Below are 22948 nucleotides of genomic sequence, written 5' to 3' on the forward strand. Positions count from 1 at the left end.
GCCAGACTGCAGTCACGCACAAATTACCTCAGTTTTAACTACAAAAGTTCAATCATACAAATTAAAGGCAAAAGCATACATATTCCAAAAATACAGCATGCTTGACTAAGCTAATCAAGTGAGTATAGCATAGCGCTGCTTGCTTAAGGATTAGATAACCACAAGGAAGCAGCATTTTGTTCAACTGATAAATGTGGATCCTTTCACCTGCTAAATTAGCACCCCTGCTTATGACTTTCATTCAAAGGTTAGGGTGCAGTGTGTTCCATGTGTCTGCACAGTGTGAAAGCAGGAAACATGTTTGCTTTTAACTTTTGTTTTTGTTTAGTATGCCTCACTGTCTCCTGGTTAAATCTGACCTATGATGCTAGCCATCTTTGCAGAGTGCATCATTACAGCTCAGCAATGCATCAATAATACACACAAGTAATGGCAATTATCTTGGACAAGCAGCAACTGCATCCAATAATTAATCAGGGAATCTTCAACACTGTGTAGAAGTCATGCGAAAAAAGCACGGATGAGCGACAACTGTTTCGCTTTAATCAGGGCATCTATACAGAAATGTAACATGCACATTTTATTTTACCCATATGTCTCAACTAAATTCTTTTGTCATGCGGTAGAATAGCCCCATCAACAACAGAGCAATCAAAGAAGTGCACTAAAGAAGCACCAACTAAAAGCTTCGTAAGAAAGTAGGAAACTTGAAAGAAGGCCACAAATAACTGAAACATACAGTGCAAAAAGTATAGGGATAAGAAATTAACTAAACCAAAAGCTTGTTCGTTTCACCAGCCACTAGGAGGCCAACAAACTCAAGTACCATTAATTGGCACTTACACATAGGTCCAAGTATTTGGTCAATGTAAGGCACTCAGCTATTTACTTTCTCAAGTGTCATTGCTTGAACACATTTATTCCAGTGTGCTCAAAAAATTGATCTCTACAGTTTCTTGTCTGTACGGTACAGCTATTCCACCAAAAGAATGTATGTTACAGTTTTGCACGATATCACACTTTGTCCATTGCCACCATCTCTGTCACGGAGCGGCATATTTTCGAATGGTTTGGACGCTGATTAACGACACGCCGAATTACGAGCGTCAAAAACGTGGGCTCCTGACTGTGCAGCGTATAATTTATTCGACATCGACACGCCGAATTACGGGCCTCAAAAGCGTCGTGGCCGCTCGGGCTGCCATCTCGATTCCAGACGCGACACGCCGATTACGGACCCCGAAGTGTGCCTGTACGGCCACGTGGTAGTGCCGGGCTCGACCTTGGCCCTTGACCTTGGGGGAGAGGAGAATCTGCGTTTGTCGTCCATGGTGAAAGCAACGCGGCCAAGACTGTTGGGAGCTAGGAGCCGTGAATTCGGAGAACTCTACATACCGGCAGTTTCTCTACATAGGGAACTAGGGAAAGGAGAGGCTATTTAAGCGCAGGTTTTGGGCCCTGCTGATTAGTCTAGAAGCTGAACCTATGCGCTGCTGAGAAGCTGTTGGGGGGCTAGTGCCGTCCAGTATCGCCTGGGCCGCCTGGCCACGTCGGAACTCCGAGGAACTTGTTGACGTACGAGACGTCAAACCAGCGTCTGCAACGAAGCTCACGGTAGTTCGCCTCAAGTTAGCTCAACCTGCTTGAGAGAAGACGTCAAATCTAGACTCCCGGGAAACCCAGCCCAGCAATTCGCATCCACCTCGACAAGATCGGACCGCCAGCATTCTTCGGGAAAGCTTTGTGCACCGACTTCCACGGTTTATGGACTTGCTGCTGCTGCCCGGCCATGCGTATGACACCATTTGTTTTCTTTTGAACTTTGATTTCTTTTGAACTTTGATTTAGTGTTTAGTGTATTCTTGTGTATTTGATCCTCGCACTGTTTCATTTTTATATCTACTATTAATTGCTCGTATTTATTTGTCTTCATCATTGTGTTATATTAAGTTCAGTTGTGTTAGTTTGCCTAGTGTATTTTATTTTATTAATTTGTGTATATTTATCAGCCGATAAATATCTCGTTTTTTTGTTTACTCCCGACTCTGACTCTTTTCACTGTGCTCGCTTGCGTACGGAACGACCAACCGGCTTGTCTACCCCGTCGATCGACTTCGCGCCGACGACAAATCGGGGACAGCTGTGACAATCTCACTGCGCCCTTTCAGGCTTTTTTTCTTTTTACAACTTCTACCAAGAAAGCGTCTCTTCAGGTTTTCAAACAGAGCACCATACAGAAAAGATAATAAGGCAGCCGAAATAGAATTTGCTGAAGAAATGGTATAGTTTATGTTAAGTGCAGTTCATACATAAACTGGCTATAATTAGCCAACAGGAAGCGTTGCCACCACATTGGCTACAGTACTGCTGTTCTGCTCTTTTTTTCACTCTAGGAGCAAACCAGCAATTCATTGCTAGAACTGTAATAGCACGTAGCCACAGCTCTTCTCTTCTGCATGCTGAATATCCACCAAAATGAGTCAACCTCAACCCCAACTAAAACTTCCTTCTAAATTATTTGACCACGACAGTACACTGTTGCCATCTATGATCATTAAGCCAAACAAGCCTGACACAACATAAAGCAGGTAAAATTTAATGGTCAGGCGGTACTTATCCAAAGCACTGAAGGGGGTTAACGAAGCACATTACGGTAGCACCTTCCACAACTCAAGCTTGGATGGGCGTAAATAAATGTCCTTCCTCGCAGAAAAGTCAAGTGCAAGAGCAGAATAAAGACAGCACAAGGCAAGTCTTTCTAGCAATCCCAGTATTACTGTTCTTAATGGCCAATGGCAAGAGTCACACCCGCAGTCACACCCGCAGTCACACCCGGGCTGTGAGAGACTTAAAATAACAAGCACAAAAGTAGAGTTCCTAATGGTTATTACTCAATAGAGCTTCTGTATCAAAGGGAGCAACTGGCCAATTCGCAACTTGCCAGCAACACCTCAATTTTGATCACCGAATACAACAAAGACGCTGGTTAGGCCTAGCCGGCAAGTGCGGCGGACAGCAAGCCGTTGCAGGAAATGGTGTGTACCAGTAGACCACATCGGCGATAGGACGTGAGATTATGTGCATCGAACGAACTGACAGCCATGTGCAAGAAGAGTTTGGGTCTGCAAGCGATCAGCCGCCAACTACCACGGATGCCTACCAAGTTATTGTGTGCGCTTACTGCAGGACGGAACGGCGTAAGCTTGCGTGTAGGCATGAAGCCAATAAAGTTCCAAACTGATTTAGTGCAGTACAGCCTGAACTGACAGTGGCGAGAATCAAGGTCGCATGTGCGGTACCAGCACTTCATGACGACCCACAGTGCACATCGGGCTGCACAATAGGTGAACGCGAAATGCACCTGTGGCCTCAGCCATCGTAAAATTGCAATTGAACTTTATTTTAATGGAGCACACCACAGGGCAAAATTTTGTAAGCGAATTTTCCACTGTGCTTGTACCTGTACTCTAAAAAAACAACCAAACCAATTTTACCCCCGTAATTCTTTTTTTCGGACTGCCTGATTATTTTGACACTTTTATGCCATGTACGAAAAAGCAGTCAGTGACTAAATATGTTCTAGTTGGCTGCCAGTGGTTGTGTTATTTTACATAGTAGTTTGAGCACAGTTTGATACTTCAATGAGTAACTGTAAGCCTGCAGCTAGAAAAATTATTTTTCTAAAAGTGCAGGCCTTAATTCGTTACCGTGCCTATAGAACATGGGTCACCGGTGACCCATAGGCTCCGCACGAAAATTAAAAAATACCGGTGCTCCTATGGACTAGCTGCGCCATCTAGCGCATTTTCTAAGCACTTATCTTTGATTTCTTGCGTAGTTTGCTCTTTTTCCGTGCGGCGGCGATTTTTAACGGCGGTTAAAAGTGCGCGGTTCGCTTGTTTTGCTCACGAAGATGGCTGATGATCCGGCCGCCGGACCCGTGCGCTAACAACGTCCTTCTGGCGATTCTGTCGTGTCTGCAAGTGATTATTTTGCCGTTTCTAGCAGCAGTGACTCTGAGGATGATATCTAATCGTCGAATTTTAGTTCGGGCGACGGAAACTCTCAAAACAAGCCCGGATCGTCGTCAGCTGTTCGGCAGTTATCTAGCACTTGACAGACGACAGATTTTTTAGGCCGCTTGAGATGTCCTAAAGATGTTGGCAATATTATATCTCTAATTTGCGGTGTCTCTACAGTATATGGCGGATATCTGCTGCCATCAGCTTAGCAGGGAGTCATGTTTAGCCCAAGAAAAGAACCCGGCCTCGGAATGATGCTGCGCAGTGAAGCAAAGCGGCTCACAATTGCGATCGACGTTTTTGTGGTGTTTTTCACAGCGGAGATAATAAATAGGATTTGCGCTAACACAAATAAGTATGCGTGGACGTAAATCCTGAAGAAGCAGTCCTATGGGGTACAAGTTGTGGGTGCTCGCTGACCCTCAGACAGGCTACACCATACAATTTTATGTGTACACGGGCAAGCGAGAGAAAGCAAGTGCAATCAATATTAGAAAAGCGGAGGAGATGCAAGAAGTCCTATCAGGACGAGGAACTTGACCATAAAACAATGTCATCTGTAAAACTGGCAATGTTTGCTTGTGTTTCTCTACAGCCAAAAACTGTTTTGCCCAGTGCCACGCCAACCATAGGAATATATTTTTTTCCCACATCTTAGAGCTTTGAGATATGGTTGTAGATTTTGTTGCCACTACTAAACATTGTATTATGAAGCTATATTTGTTGCTTACACATTTTACAATTTTTTTTCGGTAAAGGCATACCTTACGCTGTTTTGGTGCCATGTTCAGAGTTATGTTTGGTATTTGAGATTTTTTTTCTGACTTAAAATTTAGCATAAATTTCTAAAATACCCATGGTTCAACAGCTCATTTCTTTCTTTCTTTACTGATATCTATTGCAGTATTGTGCTTAAAAAATTTGTAGTGGAAAAAATTATCATTGCGGCACCTGATGGGACAAGGCACTTTCCACTATGCGGAAAATAAAAATTTGTAACTCATGATTTATGAGCTAGACAATTCAAACTTTCTTCTTTTATGTACAATTGATTAACAAACATTTTGTATATTTCACACTATTTTTCTTTTTTCCTCCTTTTGTGTTATGAGCACCACATAGGAAATGTTCTGTGCAATTTTCAATGAATCTCGTTTTTCATGAATATTATTACGTGTTACACCTTAATATTTGTTTTTAAAAGTAATGTCGTTAGAAAATACATTTAATTAGCTTTGTATTGATATATAGCATGACAGTGTAACCATGATAATGTGTACTACACAAAATAATTACGAAAACCTACAAAAAGTGGCACATTTTCCCACGGTAACTTAAGAGTTAAACAAGTACATACAGTACATTCAAAGAGTGAGGCACTCACTGGAGAGTGCAAAGAACATCTAGAGAAGCAAGTAGGAAAGGATAAAGACTGAAGCACTGAACTTTCTGGTGAAGATTGGCAACTGGCCAACATGGCAGAAGGCTATAACAGTTCTGATGCATGTTGTGTTGCCTGAGGTGAGCAATACGTTACCATGGTTGGTCTATCATTCTTTGTGTCTGCATGAAGGCAGCACCAAATAGTTTCTTTTGAAAAACTAATCTTTGATAACAAAAGTGAATTTGAAGGAGCAAACTGTTAGCATACACTTTTAGTATAGACAAGGTAATTTTGCTATGAAATTCTTCTGAATCTTGCAACTAAGATACGCAGCATCAACACAATGTCACACAGTAGGTGCAGCACATTGCCAATGGTGGGTTATGACAAAAAAAAAAAAAAATTATGGGGCTCTACGTGCCAAAACCCTGATCCGATTACGAGGCACGCCGTAGTGGGGGACTCTGAAAAACTTAGACCACCTGGGGTTCGTTAACGTGCACCTAAATCTAAGTCCACGGATGGTTTCGCATTTCGCTCCCATCGAAATGAGATCGCTGTGGCCAAGATTTGATCCCGCGACTTCATGCTTAACAGCCCAACACCATAGCCACAAAGCAACCACGGCGGGTGGCTTAAGAAAGACCATCACCTGATCTATTTGTGGTTTTCTGTGCTATTTATACATACCCGTAGACTTTAATCATTTTATTGCAAAATGGCCAATTTTCAAAGCTTGCTTAAAGTTGTCATAATGACACCAAATATTTTACCATTTATCAACATCCAGCTTACTGATTTCATTAGAATACAACTACAGTTGACTGATTTTTTCAGGAATTGATTTTTCAGGCCCACTTGGCTATTCAGATTTACCCACAGAACCAATGCTAAATCCCTAGAACCAGTGCATAACGGCCGCAGCAATTGGAGGGCTCTCAGTATTCTTGATAATCACTGGAAGGGTTATTAAACTAGTTTAAAAAAGCACTTTGTGTTCACCCTTCATAAATCCCTATCCATGTTGCTAGCATGAATATTCCCACCTGTCTGTGGCACAGATCATCCTAACTGCAACCACAGATCAGGATACCTGTTCACAGCATCCCTGCCGAACAACGTCTAACTTCTTTAGCACAGTCACAATGTTGACCAATAAAACAGCTTAGTATTTTTCCACTAAGCATATTTTTTGCCTTTGGCTGTTATTACCTTAATATTATAAGGATGGCAGGTCTGAATACGTAAGGTGTGCACTCTAGCTAGTCAGTAGGACACAAACCTGTACAGTGCACAACAAATACCACATCTTTACGCAGAAAGTTAAGCGTGTGCTTTAAGAGGAAGCTCTAGCGCGGAGGCTCCCATCTAAGTACAATGGGAAAGGAGAAATCTTTTTTTCGGTAACCACTGCACCAAATTTGACAAATTTTGTTGCATTTAAAAGAAAAAGTTAAAATCTAGTGACTGTTGGTAGCAAATGTTTTATTTAGGCAGTTCATTTATTAATAAAATTGTTGAATATCTCAATTTTTCAGAAAATGAAGCTATCAAGTTTACAACTCTGCAATTGAAAACAGTATCACAATGCTGTAAATTACAACTAATAGTACAGCTAAAGCGGTCAAAATTGATGTATTACACATGGCTCTCAAATAGACCACTAATATACGAGTAGGACTTTAGCAAAACCTTTGTAAACAATGTAACAAATTCAAGTAAGATATAAATTAATATATCAAATTTGTCTGCTTTAGATGATTTAACGGAGGCAGTTTACAGAAGTGCGATATATGTTCTTGGTGCAGAGCTATGAATTTGTACTCTTTGTGCTTTTTTTCTTCAAACTTACTAATTTTTGAAAATTCTATTAAAAACATTCGGGCCATAAATCGACATTCTGCTTCCAACAGTCACTAGAATTTAGATTTGACTCAATGCAACAAATTTCAATAAAATTGTCCCAGTGGTTATCTAAGAAAAGCATTTCTGCGTATTGCGTGTATTTGAATAGGCAGCATCGGAGTTGGGCCCTAGCTAAATAATTGCTTGTCCCACATGTTGTGCACTGTACAAGTTCAAATATATGATTAATTGCTCAAGGTATCCATGCTTGTAACATGCTTGTTTCTATCAACCAACAGCAATATATCTTCATCTGCCTCAAACCCCATGGCACCTTCTGACAAGTTTTCGGTCATTTAGGCATATTTAAAATTTATCCACAAAAAAAAAAAAAAAATAGGAGTAATATAGCCCAAATCGTCTGGTGGACAGCTTAATTACAGATATACATGCACTTCTACCGAAGTGCCAATTTTGTAGCAGTACACACATTGTAGGCTCACAAGACCTTGTCTACGCAATGCAGCTTCGCTTTCCCGAAAAGCACAAACCTTCCTAATGTTTAACACAAAAGTGATTTGAACACACTACACTATAACCTCAACACAGTTGGCACTTCCACTGCATATCTTTCAGCACTTCCCACGGATGTGTAATCACTAACTAATTCCTTGTTCAAATGTTTCATACTTCTTTCATGAGTAAAAATTTCAAAAAGCAAACTCCCAACATGTACTACTTTGTGAAAAAATAATGCTCAGTAAATGCATTCCCTGATCACGCAAGCTTCAGGTCAACAACCTTTGCACAATTTAAGTAAAGATTAAGCACTTAACTGAAGCTGGAGAATGAAATAGTTTTCCAAGTCACAAAAATGTCTTGCACAACTCTTGCACCCAGCCCATTCGCACTACCACTGTCGGGACAGTATTTGCACTGGAGTCGTACTTACCCGCGGCATCACAGGGTCACTGGCAATGTCGATGATGTCCACCTCGCGAATCTTGAGTTTCTCAGGGGGTAGCTCATGAACCTGCACCATGCACCAACACAAGAGTTTCATGACCATTCGAAGCCTCAGCTGAAGCAGAGTGAGCAATGACAATTGAAAACGATCTATTTGACATCCAGAAGCAGCTGTAAAATTCTTTTTTACCTATTGTGCATGGTTTCAGGAGTGGAACCCACAATCTAAAAAGAACCTGTGATCTTAAGAGTATATACAGTAAAATGTTATAACGAAGTTGAGGGAGGAGCCAGAATTACTTCATTATATCCATTACTTTGTTATATCCATTATTGCATGTACTGCAATATGAATGCATGGGGGATTTCAAGGGTAAATTCACTTACCATATTCACACAAATATGGGTCAAAAACAAATGTAGGTCAACTCTGATTATTGAACTCACCGATAAATAAACAATAATTCCAATGTAGGTAGACCGACATCTTTTTACAAGAACGACGAACTTTGAACATGACACACCTCTATTTACCGTAAGATCGGCTACTAAATCTCACTAGCCGATGCCGCAAGCTGCATTCTCGTCATAACTGACAGACAAGTTATCCTCGTCAGATGCTTTGCAGGCATCCCCAAACAATGTCGTCCTCGGTGACATCAAGTGTGTTGGATATGAAGCTGTGGTGACCGGACCCGTGGCCATAGCGCACGGCAGTGAAGACACAGTAGCCGCTGTGAGGGGCGTAGGCGTACTGACCGCACAGGTCATGCGCTCTGCTTTTTATTGTACATCGCACGCCCCCTGGTGGTGTCAGTTACCACAGTAGCATTTCTCAAAACCAGCCTGGATAGTAACCTCCAGACTGACCTTACAGCGTGGACGACGAAGGACTTGGTAATACTGCTAGATCTGTTCACAAAAAAAATGCGAAGACACCCAAGCAGTTCTTGTGAGTTCTGAATGTGAAAGAATTAATGTCCAATTCAACGCCGCTGAGTGATCCTTTGAGTTATGAACTCCTTGTGGGCAAGCAAGCGTGTTTAGACGCTTGGCCAACGCCTGCTAGATAGCACAAGGCCGGTGCATTTGACCCGTGATGTCATGCTACCTTGCCTGACTGCCACAGAATCTATTGGGGATGCTCACCGTGCCTTACTCCCGAGTAAGGCACGGTGATTACGACGTCACCGCTTTCATCACGCCGAACTTGGCAATGAAAATTTCGGTCCAAGTAGCATGACATCATAAAGCAGAATGCACAGGCCTGCTATATAGCATGCACAGATTTAGTCCAGCGGGTAAGGCACTCTGCTTTCGAGCATGGGGTCGTAGGTTCAATACGTTTGTCCTATCGAATGTACTCTCTTTTTATACATTAATTTCTTTAAAGCAATTACTGAAGCACAGTTAGAACACAGACAACAGCTTGCGCAGACATGGAAGGCGTGGATAGCACAGGCTTCCGAGAGCGAGGGTGACGTGGCGTCGCAGCGATTCCATGCCCTCTCCCCTCACACAACACCTGGCACGCTATCACAGCAGCAGGTGTTCCTTTTCGCCACTCTGCTCCATCGAGGCTCACACGGGATGTGGGGTCGCAGCCAATGGGAATTTAGGTGCCCTTTTTCGCTTGTCCCGACGACAGACGCCGCCTTTTTTGGCTCTATGAGCCATTTGATGCTTTCGCATCAATATAAGACAAGATTCTTTGGTCATGAATATAGGTAGGATAAAAAAAGCTGCCATTGCCACTTGCCGGAAGTGACGCATGACCTCCAAGATTAGGCAGTGTCCACAGCACACTGAAAATTGCCGGAGGTGCATGTGCCGTCTGTATACGTGCTGTTTAGAGGCTGATAACAAGAAAAATATACAATTACCAGTCCTGTGACTTTGCCAAGACGCCCTTCAGTGGTATCCTACTCATTTATAACAAATTTAGTCAAGGTGAATTGCAGTGGGCCTTTAATTTAAATACTAGTAGTAAGCAGCTTCCGAGTGGCCAGAATCAAAGAAGTCAGTGGCTTCCTGCATCGCTGCTTTGCAGTTGCCATGTGAGAAAATGCCATTTCAAGACAGAATTAGCCCCTTCAGACGCCAAGTAATTCTGTTCATCTAATTTTAGTATTTTCAATTTTTTATGGAGTTTTGTCACGTTTACAAAATGTAGAGTCAATGTGAGAACTCTCTACAAGAGTATCAGACATGGGAAAACCACTACTACGCGTCCAGCATACTAGGAAAGCACTCATCCAGACACCCAAAAAACACGCCTGATGTAAAACACCATAATAAACAAAGAATGAACCTGTGATGTGACGACTTACTAGTACCGAGAGCAAACACCCAAATGTCTACCTTCAGATTCCTTTTACTTAAGTACCTTGCACAAAATAGTCAGCAACAAAGGTCTTATCATAAATGGAATAATGCTTAAAATGTTTCACAATCAATGCTTTTGCTTTTGATTCACTATCTTGGTGATTGTACACAGTGCAAGAAGAGGTTAAAGAGCAACTCTTGCATAGTTTTTTTTCTTTTTTATGTGCAAATTGCAACAAAATTACATTTGTGTTGTGCACTTTGCCAGGCACCATAATGATGTGCTCCAAATGGTGAAACCAAGAACTGTACAGTATTTCGGCAATTTTTAAAGAGTAGCATGCACACTCATGACCCATGCCATGCACTCAGGTGACTTGCACTGGCCATGCTGTGCTTGCAGAGATCAGCATGGGGGCCACAGTGCAAGTGTGACATCTTGTGAGCCTGTCTTTTAAACAGTCTGCATAGCTATTATTTCTACGAGCCACTGTGTTTAACTCATCTATTATCATAAAGGTGTCAGTAAAAACGTAACCTTCACAAAGCAATCTTTTTCATGTGGCCTTTCCACAAAAAATATCCACGCAATCAAAAAATGTTTAAGATTTATTGTCGTTAGGCACATTTTCTCCAGATGTCACTGTTAGCGAACTCGATCAGTGTACAGAAGTCAAATCCCTTGTCTAGAACACTTCTGAGGGCCAAAGCAGCCACCAAAGCTAAAGCCCAACCACCAGGTCGAGAGAAATCAATGGCAACTGTATATGTAGTCACGCAACTTCACACACAACCGATTTTGAACCACATGTCATGTCGAGATTCGCCAGCGCAGTCCTGATAACGTGGTTCGCGCATTCTAGAGAAGTGTGTTGACCTCTTTACAACTGTTCTGACCTCACCACTGATGTCACAGAGCAGCAACCCTCTGGGCTGCCTGATGCAGTTTTGCTTTCGAATAGGTATTTTTTTTTTGCTTAAAATTAAATTTAAAAAAAAATTAAATTATGGGGTTTTACGTGCCAAAACCAATTCTGATTATGAGGCACGCCGTAGTGGGGGACTCCGGAAATTTGGACCACCTGGGGTTCTTTAACGTGCACCTAAATCAAAGTACACGGGTGTTTTCGCATTTCGCCCCCATCGAAATGCGGCCGCCGTGGCCGGGATTCGATCCCGCGACCTCGTGCTCAGCATTTTGCTTAAAATTACTGCTGCGTTTTTGTGCGAACTGAACTATTTCACATGTGCCATAGATGCACAGGGAAATCCAAAACAACCACTTCACTGACATACTCAATATATATCACCAGAGTTATCTAAGGCGCTTCAATTCAGTGTGAAACAGCATTATAAAGAGTTTGCTAGGCCATTCTAATGCTTACACCCACAGCCATTGCTGCGTGGCTATTTGCTGATGGACGCCAGTTAAAACAGTGGCAAGAACTTAGTACCAACAAAGTAATCTTTAAGCAAACTAACCTTAAAATTAAACGCAATATATTGTGCTGTGGCACTCACATTTCATCGTGATAATGAACTCTTGAAGGCCCACGAAGGGCATGACATAAGTGAAAGCAAAGAACGTACAATATACTCAAAAGAGTCTCAAAAACAAAATAAAGACAAATGTTTACAAAACAAGAAACAATAGAATAAGCAACATAATACAGAGTACAAATGTGTTAAACAATGTTATAATATGAAGTGGGTAGTTTAAAACGGACTACCCAATAGCAGACTATATTTTCATAAATGCATGTCATACATAAGTGAGGCAAATCCAGTACTCTTTTAGTATATACCTACATCTGGCATCAGCTGCGCTATTACCTGATAGGCAAAAGAGCTCAGAGCTGCTGTTCGACTGCCCAACTCTACAATGCCTGTAATGTTGGTTCATTTATTATTATTATTAGGCTTTGTACTGCATTTAAGTGCTGTGCAGTATCAAGTTCCGATGCAAACTCGTACATAAAGCCCCGTAAGTGGTTGTTAATAAAACTAGCACATATTACTCTCTCCAGTGTTTCCATAAGGCACACAAGGAACCGAAGCCCCTACATGCCTCCATAGAAAATTAAATTATGGTGTTTAATGCTCCGAAACTGCAGTCGGTTATGAGTAAAGCCTCTCCATTCACGTGCCACCGCACCTTTTGCTAAGTAGCACCAGCCTTTTGCGTGCGCAGATGTCCGCCGATTCGTCGTTCACACCCGTTCCGCTTCCGCAATTTCCACTTCCGGGGTTTCCGTTTCCGGTAGTTTCGCTTCCGGGATTTCCAGTTCCCGATTTTTCGCTTATTGCATGCTCGCACCTCTATGCATCAGTGACATCGCTTTCACTTGCCAAAACAAGAAGTCGGGACTACACAAGTTACGCTTGACACCTGGAAGCTGAGGGGAAGAGCGCGGAGGAGGAGGGTAGGTTGGCAGTACTTAATCTGGTTGAAGAAATATGTATGAAGGGAGTTATGAGGGATGCCAGAGTGGAGGGCTGTAGAATAATTTTATACACCTGTCAATCTTTAACGTGCACCCAAATCACAGTACACGGTTGTTATTTCATACCGCAATGTGGTCACCGTGGCCGGCAATCACACCTGTGACCTGGTGCTCAGCAGCCTAACACCACAGTCATCGCAGAAATTAAGTTACTGCCTCCCTCAATCCCTCGACACAACTTATGATGATGATGTGGTGTTTTATTGTGCAAGGGCCAGATGTGGCCACAGAGCGCCATGCAAGATGCCATAACTGATACAGATATGTTTTGCATGCACTGTGAGTGGACTGACTGGTACAGCTGTGTGCAGCATAATCAGGGAATACAGAAGAGAGAAGGGAAAGAGAAAGACTAGTGCAAAGCAGACATCCACAATGCCCAATCCTGTACCCATGCACACGTATTTGCCCTTTCCACCTTTCAAACACATTCCTTGTCTGCACTATACAAAGCTATGAACATTCTTGCAGAGCAGTGATTACTGTTAAAACACCCGTGGCCCGGTGCTGTATTGTTAGCGTGTTTTATCAATGTTGATGTATTTTCCCAACATTTGCTGCATTACTGTGCTTTTTTATGCCATTGCTAAATAGTGCTAAATTTTTTTTAGATGTGCTTGTTGGCAATCACCAGCCCCTCTTTCATAACATATTTATGCATGTGGGTCCCTTGAGGGTATAGTAAGCAAAAATAGTTTACTTATATCAGTAGCATATACCAACTGTGCAGTGCCAAGCATTTCTGTACCGGCCGCTTGCAATAAAGCTGTGTTGCAAGATGGCAGATATGTGATGGCAGCCAACTAGGGACATTACCCAACTTGACTGCTCCCTTTAACTACTGCATGCCACAATACAAGAATGCACTGGCACATACTAACTGTGCAATATTTCACACATGGGTAAAATGAGAAGGGCCTCCATGTGCGACTATCCAACCCACTATATCACACATAAGAGTGCTCACTATGTACAGCAAGTCTCGTGTAAAAGCTCTCTCAGAATGTTGGCGAGAACTGAATTTTACATGCTTCACTTTTCAATGCACAAAATGCAGCTGGCACTGCTGGCCGGTTATGTCCCTGTGTCAGATTACTGAGCCTCCAGAGAAGACAATATTCCCTGACAGTTTCAATGCAGAAAGAACTACATTGCCACCATCTTTGCAAGCTATTAGAATAGAAGTGAGCAGCAAAGTCTGCAATTAATTAACTAATTAATTAGTTTGAGTATTGCCAGTGTGGTACCTCATGCATTGCATCATAGAATTGCATTTCTAAATCAAATTGCAGCAGCAAACACTTCAACAGCCTGGTACAACAGCGCAGGTACATCGTGACAGCGTAGGCTGCCTGCCTACAAAAAGTGTAGATCTTGAGCGAGTCGCGCACTATGTAGATCCCTCATTTATCAGAAGCACTCATCGCTGGCCCATTGCCATTGTGATACTGCCACTACGTGGAATTAAATGTATATATATAAAAAAAGCTAGATGTTCACATGCACTCAAATGCGGGAAGCTTATCTCTCCAGCAGAACAATAAACATCGGATGACGTCAATACTGCAATGCAGCCTTGACCTTCAAAACTCATTGGCTGCAATTTTATCATCAAGTCTAATGCTTAACTCAGTAATATGAGCCATAGTGGAAATAAGCTTTTGTGCCTTTACCAAATATTTTCCGAGACGTACATCTAGCAGCAGCTTATCTCACTGCAATAGATCTTTCAGTCATGGACAACTGCCAGAAAGAGGTTTTCAGAATATCCTGCGCACAAACTTCCAATTACAGCATGCTCATCATGGGTCGGTGCAACTGTAAGAATGCATCAACATGGCCGCACTTTCTCAGTAGTGCATGCCTCAAATGTTTGTTCATATACCTGTTTTTCTTATTACCTCACTTGTACCACCGATGCATGGTAATAATGGAATATCTTTCCAGGCTCTCATTTCAATGTATTAAATGATACAGCTACAGCACTTGCCTCCACAGTGCACAAAATTCCCTCCTGCAAATCATTCCGCTCAACGGTTTTCCTTCAACCAGGCCAATTCCAGGTTTCACATGCAAAGCCATCTTGTCTGAAACAATGATGACTCATCCAGGTGTTCTGGAGGCGTGGGCTCAGAGCCAATTCAGCTATTGCAATCAAAGGCCAAACCAGGCCTTTGATTGCAACCCAAAGGCCTGGTTTGTAGGAATGATCACGGAAGGCACTGTTCTTGCACATAACTATGTACGGCCATGCGTTGTCTAGAACCTACCATATTTTCCAGACTATAAGTCGCAGTTGTTTTTTCGCGATTTTCTTTGCTGCCTGTAATACAACGGTGCGACTTTTGCATGGGATTTCACGCGTCATTTGGTGAAAAAGCTAAATGGGTCAGAAACGTGCCTGCGATTGTTTCGGTGCCAATAGTAGTGGCTGGCTTCAAGAAATCTGGGCTCTGTGCAAATGCGCCTGAAACCGACACCAGCGAAAGCGAACTATGTGATGAGCTGGAGGACAAGGAGATGTGCCAGTGCCACCTGAAGTCAGTCAACTGCTGGCGAGCGATTCTGAAGATGAGGCATTTGACCGTGGCCTATACCAGCAACAAGAGTCATAAATAATGTGCGCTGTATTTGTTGGCAAAAGTTTCCTTTGCAATGGAATGTCAATCATCTGCATTCTTTAAAATCACTAGGAACTCTCGAGTAGCGCCAATCCGCGTTTCCTTCTACGTTGTGCGCAGCATATCGCTAGCAACAACCACTGCTAGCTTACTGCACATAAGTGTTTTCATAGCAGTAAAAATGCATTATTTCTAATTCATGGCAGGTAGCGCTGATCGTGCAATATGGTGCAACTTTGTGCAACTTATACATAAACTTTTTCATGCAAAGGACTGTTTAGAGGAGGGTGCAACCTATAGTCAAGAAAATACGGTATATTTACCACTAGATCTTTCACAATTGGTTGCCCCATGTCTTCTAGCACTATTCGAATTTTTTAACTCTCTCCTTATGAAAAAGAAAATCTCTTTTTTGAAGGCGTTTTTATACAGTGTTATGCTGATGACATAAAAATAACAGAAGAATAGTCTGATATACTAAAATATTCTATTTTCCATGACACGTTCTCGCTCATCAGAGACACGAGCTACAAAAAATGTTTTCTGCCTCGTGGAATCTGCCTGTTTCTTAAGTACCACTAATACTGAGCAAAAAATCACTCTGCTGGGCTGTCAGAAGCAAACCTCCACCATATGCCAGAGAGAGATTGAAAATAAACCCTTTAATATTGCAAACATCTCTACGATATCTCAGTCGGTACAAGAAATCGGTCATCAACAGGCAAAAAATTGAACTCACTGCCTCACAAGCAATAACGATTTCGGCTAATATTGCGAGTTTCTATCGTCCGATATGAACTCCCATGATCGGACATCATGCTTGGACAAAGAATTCTGAGACCAACGTCACCCTCATGAGGATTCAGCACTCTGCTACTGGAGTGCCTGCTGTCTTTGTCAAGTGCACACGTCTGCGCACTCGTTAAAAATCGCCTCAGCATGGAAAAAAAATAAGCTACTCAGAAAACGAAAGTCCACTTTTTGAACTACTCTGCGGATGGCACAGCAAGTCTGTAAGAGCACCGCGCTCGTTGGTCGCCCGTGGCCCATGTTCAATGGCCGTTACAAAGAGAGTTAAGACCTACTAGTACACCGTGAAGAGCATATTGAAGTCGGAAGGATAAACTACAAAAGGATGAATTTGTCAGCTCGAAGAGAACACCGATTTGGTGCTTCAGTCAGCCAAATACCCTAATGCAAAGGACGCCTGTTACAGCAATACACACCGACAAGGAACAGGCAACCGTTTGTCTCCAGTGATCTGAAATCATCAGATGCAGCGCTCACCTTCCATACCAACAGAAGGAGAGACCCCGAAGACCAGACTACACGAGATACCCGGGCAGGAAATTACTAGCCTATTAGTGCTGGACATCACTACTGACGCTATAAATGCAGTGCACATGACAATGCTTACGACCAACAAGCAAGAAAAGCAGGGGCAAGCTGGTTAATTTGCCACGGCTTTAAACTACTACTAATGGCTTGATACAAAAGGACTACATGGAATAACTAATGCCATTTAGCATCCAAAATCAACACAGGGGGACCACTTGTGTCACTTGATGAGCACACAAAGCATGAAACAACGGTTCTCACATTGTGCCTCCATGGTAGAGGTTCAAACCTGCAACCTCGCAGTTGGCAGCCATAGCCTCAACTGAGCCAATGTGCCCTGTGCTAGAAGCTTACTAAGTAGCACATTAGCAACACTAAAGCAGCATGTAACCACCTACAATATTGACATACAGACTGATCATTTTAACGGATTACTGTACTGTGTCACATTAACAGTATTCTCAGTCATACTTTGTAAAGGCAAGTGCTGTCATAAAGGCACAAAATGTAACTAGTGACAATGCTGATTACACTGACACTCCATCTGTACACTTTTCTGAACCACTCTTATATGCAAAAAATGTACCTAATCGTGATCCCTTCCTCCTAGTGAAACCAATGCTCTGTTCCATACTGCGTGCATTTCTAAAGGTGTTCATTTGTTCATTTCGGTGAAGTAATGCATCACATAGGCTAGACCATAACACCTGTTTTTATGCAGCCTAGTTCTGCCACACTTGAAGCAATGGTGGCCTCGTGGCCCCCTTACAATGCAGGGTACACATGCCAAAGAATGGCGTAGTATTTGAAACCATATGCATCTGACAGTTTTGGCAAGTTTCACGTGCACAGCTCTAGCTCAGCTCAATGTAGTCCTAAGTGCCATTATTTTTGGTTTCTCTGAGTAAACATCTCTGTCGGCTATGGCCAAATTCAGTGTACACAGCAAATCAACAATGAAAATACCTGTTGCTCTAAAATCTTCCTCTGCAGAAGGACTAAAGTTGGGGTTTGTTGGTTGTACACGTTGAATTGAACTGCCCTACTCAGCAACAAGTATGCACGGTAAAGATGCACATAACGCATGGACAAGCGCAAACTGACAACTGTTATTCTACTCATCATTAAGTTCAGTAGAGCCTCACTGACAAATTCCTGTTTGTCACATTTTCATTGCTTTTACAATGTGACGCACCAGTCCCATAGCTTCATGTGCAATAGCATCCAATTCATTATGTTTCCAAAGCAATGGAGCCCCACTGAAGTGGCACATCAGTCAGTGGCAGCTACATGTTGGAGCTACATCTTGCAGCACCTGCCCAAGCAACGCTGTAGGATCACTCGCCCCCAGAGCTTGGGAATGGATGCAACTGCAGATACTAGGTCAAGCACACGCCAACCCTGTCTTGATGAATTTGAATCACTTGCTGTTTTTCAGCGTGCGCCAAAATCTCAGTACTGTGTGAGCAATGCAATGAATGCAATGCATTCAGTCCTCATCGCAATGAACTCACAGTGACCAGGAATTGGGCCCACCACCCTATATGTCTTTGCCAATGTTCAAATACAATGAACAAGCTGAGACAAAAATTTCTAAGACGGATTTAATAGGCAGCTGACGGGGAAGATGTTTTATAATTGAAGGCTCTGCCCTCATTTACTTTTCCCATAAATGTACACAAGCCGCATCTCGCACGAATAGAGCCAACTGCAAACCCCAGTAGACCTCCTAAGTCATTTTTAGCAATTCAATGATGCGAAAAGACAGCAGTCCGGCTTTTTTCACAGAGGTGTTGCAAGTGGCCCTAAAAGCCACAACATGGCACAGGAAAGAATGCTCTGATCATGCACATGACAGCCCATATTCTATACAAATATTGCATGTGGTGCACACTGATTACATACACAACTGGACACTTTCACATGACAACCATAAAGCTCAATGACTTGAAAGTTTCTTGCACATGAAGTAAATGTGGGCAGGAAATAAGAGCAGGATGGCTAGGAGTATAGAGCTGCACTGGAAGATAACTTCAGCTCATGGATTGTCAAAAGCTCGGAACTAGCACAGAACTTCCTTCCTACCATAAGTGACTGATATGTGTGGGAGACTTTCTTTCGGGAAAATGTTAGCAATTTTGATGCAAGTGCAACCAATTTATGAAAACCGTGCATACATCTTGCATGAGATTATTCACATAAATGGGCTTCACACAGAAAACTAAAGCAGTCCAATTAATTCTGCTTGAACTGCCAGGTTCTAGAAGGAATGTTTAATAGAAAGTGTTCCTCATATACGAGTATATTACAAAAGAGATGCACTGAATCGTGGACACGCAAATACTGCTATAAAACAGCGATTACTGCGGCCCTCTGCAGTACTTTTTCTCGAAGTTTGCACTGTTGGCCACACTAGAGTTTTGACTTGTCCATATACGTAATCACCGTTCATGGAATGCTGGGTTACTGGTGGCATAAATGCGAGGAGCCGACTTGGTGCTGCCACCTTGTGGCGCAGAGGTTAACCAGGGAGAACACAGACTTATTGCAATAACCGGCAATATACTACTTGTCTGCTGGTGTAAAGCATCGACAGCAATGCAATTGACAACATGCAGGTCCCTTTCGTTTATATACTGCTTCAACGAGAACACCTATGCAACACAAAAACGTGTAACGTGCTCTTGGACAAAGCGTCACAAGATGTTACCAACGTTGTTACTGTCGTTCATGTTTACCGCAGCCCAGTTTTCCATAAAGAGTGGACAAGCTAAAACTGAACTGTCGGCTGTTCACGTTGCCTCAGAGAAAAACCAATACTGTGGTAAGTGTCTCAGTGTAACAGAGTGCTTGTAACTTCCGACTGTCTATTGCAGGAATGCCTTTGTCAGATCAAACAGCCATTGTATGACTGGCCCCTAGATGCCTAGTCAGCCTTCTGATGCATAAACACTGGTCTACAAAGGAAGGAAAACTCTTCTTCCCCTTCGAGAGCTTTCTAGATTCAGAAGTTCCACGGTTACAACACAATGACCCAAGAATCGTACAGTAATGCTCAAGGGGTGGCTTTGTTTCTTTTGACAAAGGCTTTAGCCATCTGTGTATAGCTTCAAAGTGTGGGTGCACTAGCAGTACGCAAAGCAGTATGTGAAGGTATGGAAAGAGTGAAGTAAACCTATGAAGGAAGACCAGAAAACCAAAGCACTTCCCAGCAGCACTGCACCCAGACTTTCATGAAGCAGCATGCAAACGTACATTCTCCTGGCTTCCGTTGTCGGGCGCGTGCATGGTCTCGATGCAGATTGTGAAGTTGTTGGCCATGTAGTCCGGGTTGGTGAGCACGGTGCGGCAGTAGGGGTAGGCGTTCCAGGCCTCCTCGTGGACCACGAGGGACCCCTTCGGCATCAGCATGCGGATGAACGAGGGCACTTTGCTCTCCAGGTGGTAGATCTTGTAGGTGTACTGGCCCTTGGTGTACTTGCCGCCGAGCAGGTCCTTGCCCTCGAAGGGTTCATTCTTGATCACCTCGATGCCCTCGCCGCCGCCCGTCTCGTTCTTGCTCGCCTCAGCCACCGAGTACAGCTGGCCCACCTGGTACTGCAGTCGGCCAGCAACGCGCTCAGCGTCAACCCCGGAAACGGCCGGCCGTGACGTCGGAGCGCGCGCACGGCACCGGCCGGCCAGTCGGTACGCCCTGTCACCGTGCCAAGCAGGCATCCGGTCCGGCGGCGGCGTGCGCGCGCTCCGCGGCCACGCCGTCGTGAGGCTCGGAAGAATGCCTGCCGAAGCTTACCTCTTCCACGGTAATGGGAAGAACGACGCGACTGCAACCAGAGAAGGGGGCGAAGAGGAAAGGGTGAGAAACCGCACCGCACAGCCACAAACGTCCAAGATCCAATCGCAAAAGCTGCGGCCCGTCGGCGACTAGGAAAAGCCTGGGCCGCCAACGCGAGCCCCCGGTCGTAACACGGGGCCCCCGCAGCGGAAAGGATGCGCGACACGCGAGGCGCCACCCCCGCGGTCCATTGAAAGTCGCCGAGCCCCGGCGGAGAGCATCGGCTTGGAAACTACGTTCGCGGCGGCCACTCGGGCTTTCCCGAGCGAAACATCGGGCCCTAGGCTCGCTCGACGGGCCACAGCAACAATTGTGCGTGAGCTACTTACAATTCCTTGATGAGCATCGCGGCGGCTGCTGCTCGGCTATCAGTAGTGTTGCATAGGTCGGGCGGCTGAGGGAGGACTACGTCACTTGACAGGGGAAGAGGCCGGCTGTGACCCGCAGGAAATCGCGATTCGAAACCGAGCACCCCTAGCGTCGGCCGCACTCACTGCTGGCTCGACGACAGTTACCTCCGTGTGCGGCCAATTTCTACGCGGCTAGAATTTCTTCGCAGCCATAAAAAGCCCGAAATCGGCGTCGTCTTCCTCCACTTCAAAGCGACCCGAACTGCAGAACAATCGATACGCGAAGCGCCATCTTCCGACCACCGCGAAGGATGCGTCATCCTAGACGTCACTTGGATACCGTGTTTCGTGTCGTTTCGAAACCTGTGCATGCTGTGCCCGCCCCATGGGAGAAAAGGCTCGAAGGCCACATGGCCCACGGTCATTTTGTTTCGGCGTCACATACAGCTTCAATGGAGATGTGGTAATCGCGGTGGTGGTGCTAACAGAGGCGGCTCGCGCGGGCGCGTTGCAAGACGAGCTCCTCCGTCGGAGCTCCACTCGCACGCGCGCGGTCGAACGGCGCGAAGCCATTCGCGCAACTATGCATGGCCGTGCACTCCATGGCCTTGAACTTGAATGCGGGGTGATCATTTTCAAGTTTTACGGAATTTTTTAGAAGTATGCTGTTGCAGATAACGCAATTTAGATTAAGGGTGTACGAACAGTCATTTTTGAGCCCGAATCGAATACGAACCGAACAGCGCGAGAATCGAATATCGAATACTTTTTTCGAATAGTTTTGGAGTAAAGAACAGCTGTTAAGACAAATAATATAAAATTATGTTCACATCCCAGTATTGTTAAAGTTGGCAAGTTTCTGTCATTACATAGTACGTCATGAAGCTTTGTTTATCAAAAACACAAATGGATCGGTAGGAGCAAACAGCTAATTTCTTCGCATGCACAGTGCTCTTCAGAGAGTGCGAATGACCGCTGTACAGCCTGTAAAGTATGGCTACATAAGCGACCTAGCCTGCTCCAATATGCAAGTTCTCATGCTTTATGTCTGTATATGCTCGCGAGGGTGAAAATTTACCGTATAATTGCTCCTATTTTATGTTTATTTGAGCGCAATTCACGTTCAGAAATACTCGAAAAGTATTCGAAAAATATTCGCATTTACGAATATCGACTATTCGATTCGAAGACCGAATCGAATAGGACACTATTGGATTCATTATTCGAAGTTTTCAAATATTCGCAGAATAATTCGTCCTTGAGCGGGATTAGTCAGAGAGGCGAAAATTACTTGCACGAGAAATCAAAACACTTATTCAACTAATGAATAAAATTTCACTAATTACCTTCTCAATTAGTTACATTACAGCACAAACTGCAATTTACGTATTGTAGCCAGTGAGCTTACAAGGCGTATCCACTGAATTTACAGAATGACACTAGTTTCGAGATATGCGCCATCAAACTCGTCGCAATAATGCACTGTTGTTCCACTTACTTTTTAACGAAATGATGTATGCATTGAAGCACAAAAGTAACTGGAACGCCCACGTATTTCGTCCCACATTTTGGGAAATAATATCTCGAAGCTGGTGTCATCCTCGAAATTAGTTTCAAATGGATACGTCTTGCAGGCTCACTGGCTACGATTTATAAACTGAAATATATACTGTAATGTAACTAATTAAGAAGTTAATTAGTGAATTTTTGTTAATTATCTGAATATGTGTTTCGATTTCCCGTGCTTTTAATGTGTGC

The 22948-nt window shown here is 43.6% G+C and overlaps 1 protein-coding gene across 2 annotated transcripts in view; it reads right to left on the reverse strand.

Moving 5' to 3' along the window:
- LOC119445294 (phosphatidylinositol transfer protein beta isoform) overlaps window positions 1-21426 on the reverse strand; it is a 56800-nt gene extending 35374 nt beyond the window's left edge. Inside the window, exons 1-4 of one of the 2 annotated variants that reach the window (XM_037709608.2) lie at window positions 21170-21426; window positions 20799-20829; window positions 20261-20602; window positions 8204-8284 (exon numbers count right to left, since the gene is read on the reverse strand). In XM_037709608.2, the coding sequence (XP_037565536.1) occupies window positions 8204-8284; window positions 20261-20602; window positions 20799-20829; window positions 21170-21186 (471 nt within the window). In that variant the 5' untranslated portion in view covers window positions 21187-21426. The remainder of the gene's footprint in view (window positions 1-8203; window positions 8285-20260; window positions 20603-20798; window positions 20830-21169) is intronic. The other variant, XM_037709607.2, reaches the window with a different exon arrangement.
- Window positions 21427-22948: the final 1522 nt, after the last annotated feature.

This window comes from Dermacentor silvarum, chromosome 3 (assembly GCF_013339745.2).
Source record: "Dermacentor silvarum isolate Dsil-2018 chromosome 3, BIME_Dsil_1.4, whole genome shotgun sequence".
Taxonomy (NCBI): Eukaryota; Metazoa; Arthropoda; class Arachnida; order Ixodida; family Ixodidae; genus Dermacentor; species Dermacentor silvarum.